The 13025-nt window shown below is 57.1% G+C and overlaps 1 protein-coding gene across 3 annotated transcripts in view; it reads left to right on the top strand.

Annotated features, from left to right (window-relative positions):
• The first annotated feature begins 2945 nt into the window (after nucleotides 1-2945).
• Baiap2 (BAR/IMD domain containing adaptor protein 2) overlaps nucleotides 2946-13025 on the top strand; it is a 67581-nt gene continuing 57501 nt past the window's right edge. For all 3 annotated transcript variants that reach the window (XM_026410817.2, XM_026410819.2, XM_026410818.2), the window contains exon 1: nucleotides 2946-3086. In XM_026410817.2, coding sequence (XP_026266602.1) covers nucleotides 3033-3086 — 54 coding nt within the window. In that variant the 5' untranslated portion in view covers nucleotides 2946-3032. The remainder of the gene's footprint in view (nucleotides 3087-13025) is intronic.

Genomic DNA, 13025 nt, shown 5'->3' on the forward strand with positions numbered 1-13025 from the left:
AAAATAAACTGGTGGAGACATGCACACTGACGCTCCCTGCCCCCAGCCCCTCTCCAGAGCTGCCCACCTGTGGTGCTGTTGACCTGGGGTCAGCAGCTAAAGCTCTGTGGGTCAGATTCAGGGTCCAAGGTTGCTCCTGCATCTGACTCTGCCTCAGTATGGTGCCAGTGCACATGGAAGGCCTGTTGCTGGTGCACAGGGCAGCAGACCTTCTAAGTCCAGAGCTGGGGGACTACAGGCTACAGTGCCCTTTGGGGACGCTCTGCCCAGAAGAGGATGGACAGTCACAAGAGAGAGGGAAAACCAGAAGCATGTGGATTCCCGTCTGTCTCTGCCCTCAGTGATTCTTGACAGGCTGCTCACTTGAAAAAAACTGCTCCCACCCCACCCCCCAAGAACCTGGGCTTATGTACTCCACCCCCAGCACAGTGCAGAAAGGCCCAGACCTGGGCCATGCAGTGGATCTGGGATAGTGTGTGGCTGTACGTCTCTGTGGGCCCAGACACCTCCTGAGGCTATTCCTCCTGAGAGGATACAGGAAGAGCAAAGCGTCTCCACCTTGACATTTGACATGGCTTCCTTTTGCTCACTGTGGACAGGGTGTGCTGATGGGTGAGATTCCACACATGGGCCAAAAGTTTCTAGCCATGCTGACTGCCAAATCTTTAGTAGAATAGGCAGATTCTTCAGCTGCGCGACACACTCTCAGAATCAGGAAAAAGGAACAAGGTGAGGTTTGTAAAGACCTTTGAGTGCCTCCCAAATTAAAAAGGAGTCTGGGCAAGGACAGCCTCCTAACCACGCCAAGCTGGTGGAGGCTACCTGGAGACACCCAGTCTGTCAGCTCACCTACCACTCGTAGGCCTGAGTTCTTACCTTGGTACACACCACCTCCACCTGGGCCACCCACACTGTGGGTGCATGTCCTTGGATGCTGGAGGTGCAGGACAGACAGAGGCAGGCCCTGATTGTCCTCCATGCCCAGGGAGTCCTGCCCCAAGCCTGTGAAGTGGAAGGTGAGATATGTGCTCATTCTCACTCTCTGCAGGGTTTCCATGGGCTCTCTTCTCACCACTGGCTTCTGTGCCAGCTGTCCAGACTCCTGCCCAGCTGCTAGATGAAGGGTACAGCCCAGGCCTGAGGATGCTGGAAGGCACGCTGGGTTCCAAGTTGGTCACTGAATGTGTTTTACCCCTGGAGAGGAGCAGGGTGGCCACAGGGGGAGCAAGCCCAGGACAGTACTCCAGGAGCTTCCAGAAGGTGAAGTGGGTCAGGGCTATGGGAGCTCTTTTGGAAGGGCTCTCCTCTCTCTCCTGTCTTATGTCTCCTGGGGGCAGAAAGTGCATGAAAATTCTCCCCAGGTAGTGAGGAGACATCCCCGCCCCGTTTTTGCTGCCAGCCTCCATCTGTCATTCTGGTCCCGGACCAGGCAGGGGTTCCTGCCTCTATTGGTCCCTGACCCAGTTCAGGTGGGCAAAAGTCAGTCCTAGGGCCCAGGTGTTAACATCAGTAGGGTGTACATGCATTGCACCACCATGGTCCACAGCAAGGCGAAAGAGGTGACGCTTGACACTTAGCAGTCTCAGGAGCCAATCAACACATGCCCTCATTTGTAAGAGCCACTTTGAGCTGGTTTTCTGTCACAACCAAAAAAATCTGAGAAAATAAGCACACAGGGATGGACCCTAAAACACTACAGTGACAAAGAAGAAAAGGGGAAGGTGGGGGCCCACAGCTGGAAGGAAAGACGCCAAGGGAGAGGAGGCAAGCTGTGGCCCTGTGCTCCCTTTTCTTCTTCCACGTGAAGCAGGGCAGTGCAGGGGGGCCTGCCCGAGTCCCTTGCTGTGTCTGAGAGTCTCTGGGTGCCTGTTCTTGTTGAAGGGATGAATGGGTGACCGGCTGTCCAAGAACAGGACTGGCAGAGGTGTCAGGCGTAATTAAAGGGGAGCGTGCTCTGGTGTTTTACAATGTAAGGCAAATAACTCCTCTAGGTTCGTCTAATTTATGTAAATATTTCTCCAAAGGAATCGTACTAGGAGCCCCGTGTGCCAACACGTCCCGGTGGCCACCCAGCTGCACCCCCCAGGGCCTTCCCCAAACCCGGTCAGCCCCCTCCTCCCCGCCTCCCGGATGCTCTCCCCCACCCGCCTCGCCTCTCCGCAGAGGCCCCCAGGGTCCTCCCTCACCAGGGTCCTCCTGCCCAGACCGCCGGCCTCCAGAGTCCTACCTCCAACTGCCCCTGCACCCGCCCACCTCAGGTCCTGCCCGAGAAGCCCTCCCCAGGGTCCTCCCTGGGTCCCCTCCTCACAGAAGGCCGGCCGGGGTCACCGCCTGCCGCGCTGACTCACCCGCGGGCCCACGTTCTCGGCGCCCGGAGCTCGGCGCTCTCCCTCATCGCGCGCAGCCCGCGCCTCCGGCGAGGCGTCCGATGGCGGGACCCTCTGCGGCGCCAGGCCGCGACCCCCTCGGGCCGGCCGCCCCGTGGAGTGCCGCCTCCACGCGCGCTCGCGCCGGCGTCCCCCGCGCGCCTCCCCCCACCTTCTGCTCCTCTTCCTGCGCCGCCCCGCCCCCGCTCCCCGCCCCCAGCCCGGCTGTCGCCCGGGCCCCCTCAGGCTGCGCCGGGGCCCCAGCCCGTGCCGCGCCTCCGCCTCCTCCTCCGGATCGACACCACCATTGACCAATCGCCGCCTGGATCTGGTCACAGTGCCACGCCTCTGATCCCGCCTCCCGCCCCCATCTTTATAACTCACCAATGAGAAGGGCGGCGCAGGAGCGGGCCTAGCGGTTGCCTAGCAGCGACGGACTGGGCGGGGGTGGACGGCCGGGGGCGGTGATCCGGGCGCGGCGTGGGCGGGGCGCGTGGGCGGGGCCTGCGGCGGGGCGGGGTATGCGGTGTCTATAAATGCGGCTGCCGCCGGGCGCCGCGTTTTGTGGTTCGGGTCCGCGCGCTTCCTTGTTCTGCAGTTTCCGCGTCGTCGTTGTCGCCGCCTGCGCCTCCGCTCCGGTCTGTGGTGCAGCCGGGACCCAGAATAATGTCGCTGTCACGCTCGGAGGAGATGCACCGGCTTACAGAAAATGTCTACAAGGTGAGCCCCCAGCGCTGGGCTGTCCGTCCTGGTGCGCTCGGGCCCGACCAGGCGACCCCTGGGCAGAGTGGCTGGGGCCCTCGGAGGTCTTCCTGCGGGGGCCTCCGCATGCTAGCGTGGTGAGCCCAGCTCGGGCTGGTCACAGGTGGCCGCGCCCGCCATAGACTCCTCCGCCCGCTGCTGCCCGCACCGCCCCCAGTCTCAGTCCATGGTGGGTATTCCCACCCCGACGGCGCGGCTCGGCCCCCGCGCACCCCTCCGTGTGCCTGCCTGGCGTCCTGGGGGACGGAGCAGCTCCTGGCCCTGGGAGCCCTCGCAACCGGTCCCGGCCACTGTAGACCGGAGTGGAGCGTGGGGCTAGGGGGCAGCGTGGGGGCCGCGTGGGAGCCGTAGGCCGCCGCGGTGGGTTGCCCTGCGCCTGATTGGTGCGGTGGCACAGTGGGACTCTTCCCGGCGCGGTTAGCCAGTCTTTGGGCACTTCTCAACAGGCTTTCCCTTTCTACAACTCCTTCCCCGTGTTAATGGACGTGGCCCAAGGTGGGAGGTCGAGCGCGGGTAGGTTGGCTGGGTGGACAGATAATCCATCATCTTATGTAACCGCGGAGGGAGAAGACTAATTGTGTAGGAGGCTGACGCGCCCGCCTTTGCTTGTGGTATGTGTTAAGAGTCGCATTCACATCTTCATCTGTGAAAATGACAGTTTCCCATCTAAGAACGGCAGAGCCCCTAGAAGCCTCCTCTCCACCCCTTTCCCAGTCGTGTTTGTGCCTTGTGTGCACATGGACAGGCCCTTGGTTTTCTCTTTCTCCAGCGTGGTTCTCCTAGGCAAGGCTCCCACCCCCAACAACTCAGCTCTGGGCTCTCGATGGCACCAGTCCCACTGCAGTTCCCCGGGGCATTTTCTCAAGAGAAAATCCCTGTCCTGGCTGGTCCATGGCGGACTTCTTACAAAAACGTGCTTTATTTCAAAACTGTGTCTGAAGGTTAAGTGAAAGGTTGGCGATTAGAGTAGCTGGTATTTGCGTGCAGTGGCTGGTTCATGGCCGCTGAATGGGATTGCGACCCGCTCTCACAGCAACAGTTTCTAATTGTATTAACCAGCCATGGCTGTGCCTTCTTAGCCAGTGGCCTGTGAAACCCTCTTAACTTGTTCTCTCTGGCTGCCGATAGCCAGATGGAGGCTTCTGGGGTGGCCCCTTTGGTTTCAGCTGGAGTCCAGGGACAGATTATACTTTAATACAGCTTTTAATAAAGGCTTTAAAGTTGCAGTTACATGGGTCTGGAGGAATCCTGGGCTGGTGGGGGGGAGGGCTAAAGCAGCTCTGAAGCCATGTTTAGAGTTGCTGGTAAACAGGATTCACAACAGCCTTTAGGGTTTTATGTTTGGGATCATGTAGAATCTGTGGCATATGTTTCTGGCCTTGTCCCTCTGTAGAAGCACATGCTGTGAAGGGAGGGAGGTTTATTAAATTATTAGTCATTAGTTCCATTACAGTTTGCTCATTATTGCAGGAGGTAGAAGAGAATTGCTGGCCAGTCTTTTTTCCTCGCTTCTATGCTGAAACCATTAAACAGGAACTTTAATGTTGAGATTCAGGAGGGTGCATGGTTTGGCTTTGCTCTGGCTGGATCCTGTGGGGGATCCATGGTCATCCTTAATAGTATTGGTCACTGGAGCAGACAGTCTGCAGATACAGCTCTGTGGCTTTACCCATGTGCAGCTATAATTCATCTGGACATCTGAAGTGAGAACTGTCACAGTGGCAGAAAAACTGTCAAGACTAGGGGCCCCTCTGGCTGTAGCCCAGCAGGTTTGGGGTTCACAATAAGCACACAAGTTCTGTATGTTGCATTTGGTGGGCTAGTGGTTGGCGTTTCTTGAGCGAGGAGGTGGTGATGAGATCTCAATAGAATTTTGTGTGTTGGATACAAACAGGCTGCGGGTGGCTGAGAGGCTGTTCCTCTTGGGGGCTTCTGCCCCAGGGACCAGCTCTACTGCCGCTGCACAGTATCAGGTTTGGTTTTGTACGTAGGTGGTTCTCACTACCCTCTGGGGGCTGACTTCCTAGTGTTCTAGTCCTGTGCTCTATAACTTTTCTGTGTTTTGGGGAGCCCATAGTGCCATGACAGTATTAGTACAGGTTGGGCATGTTGGCATGTTGGCCAGGTAGAAACCCAGCCCACATGGAGGCACTGTCAGGAGACAGCTGAAGCCACCCATATGCTGATCTGGGCCGGTTGGGCCGGTCAGGCACCAAAGGGCTCTGTGCTCTCCTGGGACACACTGACTCTGGCTCCTGTTGAAGCTGGTCCTGGTCCTGACCTGGCGCTTGCAGAAGTGCTGGCAGTGCCTCTTGGAAAGGCCGAGCTGTGGCTCTGCTCAGAGTCACTGCGATGCAGCTCAGCTGTTTGCCGTGGCCCTCTCGCTGCCTCAACTGCAGTTCTAAGTGGTGTCTACCTGGGCAAAGAAGGCTTGTCCTTGGCCCTGCTGATTAAAAATTGAGAATAAAATGTACAGTTTTGATTTACTCCTGGAAGAATCCGTAACACAGACTTTGACCTCTTTCCTGGTGGCTCAGTTCCCTTGGGAGCCATGTCCTCGGGGAATTTCATGGAAGATGAAGGGGAGGAAAAACAAGACAGCTTCCTGAGGTCCACTGGGAACTCCCCCTCAGAGCCTTGGGCCCTGCAGAGAACAAGAGAGTGAAGAGAAGAAGGCCCCTCCCTCTTTGTCACAGGAGGCAGAGCCCAGGGCCAGTCCTGACAGCCTCTGGATCTAGGAACAGCATGCTGGGGCAGGGGTGGAGAGTCTACTGCCACTGGATGACTGGTGCACCATTCAGAATTCAGGGAGCCTGATACCTAAGGGCCTTCCCTCAAGTGGGGTGCTCAAAGTGTCCCTGCATGCATAACGGGGTTTCTTTAGCACCTGGCTATCACTTCCAGTAGGGCCAGGAAAGATGGTCAGATTCTTGTGTTCTCATAGTCTTGTGTTTCAAGAGAAGCATGGGATGACCTGTGACTCTTGAGGGTGAGAGTTCCAGCACCTTCTCTAGGGATAGTGCTGTCTGCCTTCTCTGATGTGGCAGGGTGGGGGAGAAGCTTAGCATGGGCAAGTCCCTAGGTGCTCTTGATGGTGTGTGGTGCCAGAGCCTTGGGTTAGCATGGTTGGGCTGGTCACCAGAGGCCATCTGATTGTTCTCCTCACCCTGTAGCTGTTGGTAGGAAGCTGGCCTGGCTGTGTTGCAGCTGACCTATGAAGATAGCAGGTGCTAGAGGGTTCCTGGAGCTGGAGTGATTGGCCAGTACTGGCACAGGCAATCAGCAGGAAGGAATCCACTTGCCCAGCTCATCCCACCCGCTTCTTCAGGTGGGTGTTTTAGGGAGCTGTGCGCAGCATGGGGCCCCTGGGACTGTGCAACTGATTCAGACCCCAGTGGGGTCTGCCCCCCTTTTTTTTAAGCATTGCAGGCCCCGGAAGAGGTGGTGAAGTGACAGGTACTGATGTGATAGTGGAGCTCTGATGTGTGTGCATGTGCACACATGAGCATATGTGTACACATGTATGTGGTGCTATGTGTGTATTTTAGAGGCACTTTTGGGGCCAGCCCCTGGGATACCATCATTAGTAGGATGGCCAAGTCTGGAACAGAGCAGCCTGCACTTCTCTTCCCTGCAGCACCTGTTACCACGTGTTGCCTGGCATATCACCAGCATTTGAGCTATGGCCGTTTGGATCCGTCCCCTTTGTGGAGCAGCCAGGGCAGCAAAGGCTGCTTCTCCCAGCTGACCAGCCTCTATAGCCCTTGTCCCCACGCCATGTCCTATAGGTGTTGACTCTGGCTCACAGGCACTCGGTCTCTGGTGTGCTGGTGGATGTGCCTGGGTGGTTACTGGGCTGCTGGGGCTATGGAGAATAGTCATCTGCAACATCTGGCCTGGGTTGGGGGAGTGCTTTGCCTGTGTTTACTGTCCCAGTGACTCTTGCCTCGAGTGAGTGACTTGTTGGGGAGTTCAGCTTAATCAGTGGGGCTGACTGGCCTTGATGTTCAAGGTCAAAATGAAAGCTGGTATTCTGGGCTTTCATGGGGCACCATTGGCACAGAGAGGTGGGTGCTTTGGAAGTTGTGTTCTTGTTGTTGGACTGAAGCTTCCATAGGTCCAGGCCCTGCGGGCTGGGCCTTGCCCCACAATGCCAGGCAGCCAGATCTGGCAGGAGAGGATGGTAAGCGACCTGGCTGCTGAGGAGCATGAGGAGGCCCACTGAGACCCAGATCACCCTTCGCTCTGGTGGTGGCTTGGGCCCTGCTCAGGGAGTACTCAGTGTCACTGCAGGAACAGTGGGAAGGGGCAGGTCTGGCCTGTAACCATGTGTCCCGTCTCAGCTTCATGTTGCTCTCTCCCCTTTGGCTACCCTTGAGTGGCATTGCCTGTGGCTGTCATTTGTGAGGTGGAGACACCCAGGCCATGGTTGGGTATGGGGGAGCCCCAGTCCTGGCTCACTGGTGGCTGGCTCTGTCTTCTCTCTCAGCTGGTCAGCTGGGCCAGGACCTGCCTGAGCTGCCCGGCCGTCACAGCAGTGCTCCTTGAGGCCTCATGGTGGAGAAGCCTGTGCTCCCTGGAAGGCTTGCACTTAGGGCGGCAGAGTGGCTGTCAGCCTCCCCCGCACAGCGCTGCGCTGCGATCCGCTGCCTGCGCCTGGAGTAATTACAGCCGGGCGTGGACCGAGCTGGCACCTTCCTCCAGCCTCCTGCCACCCCTCAGTTCTGAGTCATTCCTGGCTTCTGATTGTGCCTGTACAGCTGCAAGATGACTGGAGGGGCCTCCACAGTGGGGGTAGGGGAGGGGGACGGGCACAGCTGCACCTCTGAGCTGTGCCCAGTGGCCCTAGCAGCAGGTCCTCAAGGAGTAGCCTGGGTGTCCCAGGCTTTTCACATGGAGTCCTTCTCCTGCTACATAGTGTATCCCTGAGACCCATGTTTGCAAATTGAGGACCCATTTGGCTTGGTGCCCAGGGGTTCACTGACGCCGAGGGCCTGGCAGAGACCAGTCGGTACTTGGGGGTGAGGGAGTTCCATGTTCCATAAGGAGATCTCTGGAGAGGTCCTACTGGAATCACTGTCTACCTTTGGTGTGGGTCTGCTCTCTCCAGCTGTCAAGAGCAGTGGCTCAGCTGTGCTCAGCTCCCTGGACTTGTGGCCCACGTGCAAGGCTGGCCAAAGCAGGCTAAGATATTAATGGGAGACACTTTGCGCTGCTGTGGCCTGGGGGCTTTTGTGATTCCTCCTTTGTCAGGCAGACCAGAAAGCCCAAGTAGGACAGAGTGGCCAGGGCGGCATGGAGAGGGCGGGAAGAGGCCGGAGCCTATTCCTGCCCTTTAGAGCACAAGTCACTGGTGTCCAGTGATTCACCTTGGGAACCTGGAGCAGGCTGAGGTTCTGTGTGGCCACCACCTCAGGGAGCAGGAGCCTTTACTTCTTTTTTTTTTTTTTTTTTGAGAGAGAGAATTTTTTAATTTATTTTTTAGTTCTCGGCGGACACAACATCCTTGTTTATATGTGGTGCTGAGGATCGAACCCGGGCCGCACGCATGCCAGGCAAGCGCGCTACCACTTGAGCCACATCCCCAGCCCAGGAGCCTTTACTTCTGCTGAGGAGTGGTTGGTGCCTGATGTCCCTGGCCAGCTCCCTGAGGACCCTGTCTCAGCTCCTCCCTCTGACCCACCTTGCAGGAGCCACCTCTGCCCTGCTCCAGATTGGGTTGGGAGCTGAGCCCTGGAAAGCCTGCCTGGTCCTCACTCTTCCTGCAGGGGCTGCTAGAAGAAACCTTGCCCAGCTTTTTCCCCCTGTTCCCTGTCTGTGTGACCTTGGCTGAATCTCATGGCTGGGCTATTGGATGACTCTGGGGTCCCTGGAGGCCACAGGGCCTGGTGAAGCCATCTTCATGTCCTCTCCTGTACAAGGTCAATCCCATCCTGTCTCATGGGGCATGGGTGTGAGTTGTGCAGGCCAAGATGAAAGAGCCTGGAGACAAAGACCCCAGTGCCACCAAGGCCCAGTTAGTGCTTTCTTCTTGCTTAGAATTTTTATTTAATACTTGCAGAAATAGACCCTTCAGAATTATTTGGGGGCTGGGCTGTAGCACAGTGGTAGAATGCTTGCCTAGCATGTGCAAGACCCTGGGTTCTATCACTAGTACTACCAAAAAAAAAAAAAAAAAGTTTAGAAAAAGTGTTTAAAACAATGGGTAGGGTTCTGCCAAAACTACTTTGCATTTGCAGTCAGAGCCTTCTGAGCTACATTTTATCAGAGGGCCGTCGGCAACTGGGAGTCCCTAACACTACCCGAGTCCATTGGAGTAGTTGATGGAAAATGCCCTGAGTTCTCTTCCAAGCCTCTGGAAGCCAGTTCTGCTCTTCTTGTCCCTGGCATTTTCTCGATGAGCTGAAGGTGTTCAGCTAACAGTAGACCTTCTCTTTCTTCAGGTGGTCCTTCAGCGTTTGTGGACTGAAGGGTCCAATAATGCCAGGGAACGGACACCTGTCCCGGTGACCACCCACATGTCTGACTGCTGCTGGTGATAGTGTTGAGATGTAGGGAGTGTAACATGCAGGGACGGTATAGGTGTCTGCTGTGAACCATCCGCATTCTGACATTGCGATGGGGTGGGATGTTGAGGGGAGACGGTGCCCACCTTGGGAGCTGGAGTTCTGTTCAGAAGAACATTGTCTTGCTGGAGCCACATGTGGTCAGGGTGGAGTTGCCCGTAGCAGGCGGAGGAGCCCTGTTGCTTCCAGATGGAGCTTTTATCCTACAGCGTGTGGTGGAGGCAGAGATGGACTGGGCCCCTCCACATACCTGGCTCTTCTCTGCCTATGGTAGGGGCCTGCTGACCTCCTGTGTCCTGTATGACTATCTTTGGTAAAAGAGGCCTACCGTCCACTGCTCCCATCCATCATTGCCCATGGAAGGTCTGTCCTATTCTTGGACTGGGGGTCTGGGGCCTTGATGTTCCTTGGAGTGGTGGTGGTAGGAGCATTGGAGCCCTGACTGGGGTCAGACCAGAGGCAGGAGTCCCAATCCCACCCAGGGAGGAGACTGTGAAGTCGGGCACCTGGGCCTGGACCATGTTACCGCCCTCTCAGGCTGGCTCTGTGTTGAGGAGGCAAAACGTCATCGAGAAAGGCTGGGCTCTGCAGTCTGCAGGCTATCTCAGAGGGTCTCCCTGCTGCTCACTCCAGGCCTAGCACGTGGCTTCAGTTATCCTCACACCTGCTTCATGAAGGGTCCTGGGGACCTGTGTGGGAGCCTCCCACATGAAGTAGCATCTCCACACTGGTCAGCTGATAGGTGGCTGAGCCAGGATTTGAACCAGGCTGGATTCTAGGCTCTGGCTCCCTGGGTGCCACTTCCGTCCTGTGCTGCAGCAGCCCCTGGCATTTCAGGCAAGATGGTTCGCTCCTGTGCCACTGTTTCTCACCAGCAGTTCAGGGAGAGGATAGAATATTTTCCGGTACATAGAGTTTTGGGTCAGTTGTGGCCAGGGCTATCAGCATGTGGCATGGAAAGTTCTTCAGAGAACGGTCAGTAGAGGTGGGGACGGCCATCCCATTCCTGGGTACAGAGGGTCCTGTGTGCTGTGTGTGGCAGCAACTCTTGAGCCTTGACCCGAGGTCAGTGTGGGGACAGACCATCCCATAGCCTTCCAGGGCTGCCTTCTGGTTGCTCATTAGTAGTTCCTTTCCAGCAGTGATCCTGACCCTGTAGAACCTGGCCAGTTCTCTCATGGGAGGACAGCTCAGTGAGTGGCCTTGGCTGTCCTCATAGCTAAGCAGTCACCAGGACCCTTGTGTAATCAGTGGTGACGGGAGGACTGATTGTGGGGCCTCTCCATAATGGGGGGATGACCCAGTGACAGTCATCTCAGGCTGCAGAACCCAGCCCCAAACTATGGCTAAAACAGTAGTTTGTCCTCTTAGTCCCCAAGGCCCGAGCCTGAACTCAGTGTGGCCAGGCTGCTTCCTCCTGAGGCTTCTCTCCTTGGCTTGCAGACAGATGTCTCCTCCTGGGTCCTCGTGTGTTTGTGTCCTAACCTTAAGGTAACCAATAGATTAGCTTAGAGGCCACCCTGGGGACTCTTGATCGCTCTGAAGACTCTGTCTCCAGCCAGGAACTGACACAGGCCTGTAATCCTAGCAGCTGAGGAAGGAGGATCATAAATTGGAGGCCAGCCTATCTCCAGGTACTGTCACTAAGGTGCTGGGGTGAGGGCTTCAGCACAAGTTTTGGGAGGGACGCAGTTCCTCTGACCCATTGTGGAGGTACACTGAGCTGGTCTGGTGTAGGAGGGTTGTCCTAGGTGCTGTCTGCCTTAATGGTGGTGACCTGTCTACTGATCCTATTTCAAATCCCTTCCAACTTCGATTACATTGTGGTCCCATCTAGTGAAAGTGGGGTTCCAGTGCCCATGCTGTGATGTCATCGTACAGCACTCAGCCTGGGAGCATGGCTTCAACTTGAGGTTACCCACAAAGCGGTTTGAGTGTGCACCTCCCCAGTACAGGCAGAGCTCCCAGGGGTGAAATCTGTGACCCAGGCCAGTGTGGCTGGACCCTGGGGGAGGGGTCTGCGAGGCTTGCTGGGGTCCTGTTCCCGTGGGGGCTGGGACGGTCAGGCTGTGCTTCTCAGACGGGAAGGTCATGGCCAGGCTGTTTGGTCCCATATCTGGCCCCTGTTTCCCTGTGGCTACTGGAGTGATGGATGTTGTCCAGTTCCTGTGGAGGTTGCTCTTGAAGTAGGGCAGGAGTTAGAGACCCGTCTTCCGCCCTCACTCACCTGGTACCCACCAGCTGAACCCCTCAGCCTGTGCCGACATTGGATTTCCTTGTGTGGGGCCTGACTCAGGTGACTGCCCTTCAGGGCCCTGGGTGTGGCTTTTCCTTCTGGTACCTCCCCTGAGGAACTCATGCATGAGAGGTCGGACTGGAACCTGAGAGGTATAGACCCCTGGAAAAAACTGAGTGCAGGAGCGTAGGTGTCAAAGGCCTCTGAAAGGAAAGTAGGCACTCGGAGCTTTGGGGGCCTCAAGTCTGAATGTCTGCGTGACACCCATGGTGGACCTTCTGCAGGGGTCTGTGGACAGGCCCTGCTGGAGAGTTTTCCAGAATTGAGTCTCCTGTGGTTTTCATCCCGGACTCTGCTGCACCCTCGGGTGGTCTCTCTCCTAGGCTTCCCAGACCCAGCTGGTGGGGGCAGGCAGGGACCACAGGAGGAGGGCCTGTCCTGGACCTCTGCTGATAGAGTTCACCTTGCTCCCGACGGTTACGTCTGGGCACCTGGCCAGAGATGTGGGGAGCTTCTTGATGGCAGCTTCTCCAGAGGAGGCACCAGAGCTGAGAACTGGAACCACCATATCACAGCAGGTGTCTCCTACCCAGGCCCTGCCAGAGCCTGGAGGTGTGGCCTAGCACCCATCCCCACCACCCTGCTGGTCCCCCTTCTGGCTCCAGAAGTTCCTGGGCTCTGCCATCAACCCATCCATCTTCCCTGAAACCAGCCTACCTCCCAGAGGCCCTGAAGCTGCCCTTGCAAGCCCGGTGGCCCCCGACCTCCCTTTTCTCAGGGGTGGGGACTCCAGCCCTCTCTTCAGAGTGGTCAGGGTGTCTTTCTCCAGAAAGGTGCCGGTCTCTTGGCGTTGGTACCTGCTGCTGCAGAGCACTCATGAGGCTGCTTGGCCTGGGTCGAGGACTGGGGCTCACACACAGCAGGTGGCCCTGGAGAGCACTTCATGGCAGTGTGGCTGCCAGGGCCTCCCTTCTGCTCTAGGGGGTCCCTGCTGTCACACCGGCTGAAGTGCTGGCCAGGAAGGGGCAGGGTGCAGGGAGGGGAGCTCCACTTGGGTTGCCGTGTTCTTCTCTGGAACCTTTAGGCTCCTGCCAT

This window comes from Urocitellus parryii, chromosome 7 (genome assembly GCF_045843805.1).
Source record: "Urocitellus parryii isolate mUroPar1 chromosome 7, mUroPar1.hap1, whole genome shotgun sequence".
NCBI lineage: Eukaryota > Metazoa > Chordata > Mammalia > Rodentia > Sciuridae > Urocitellus > Urocitellus parryii.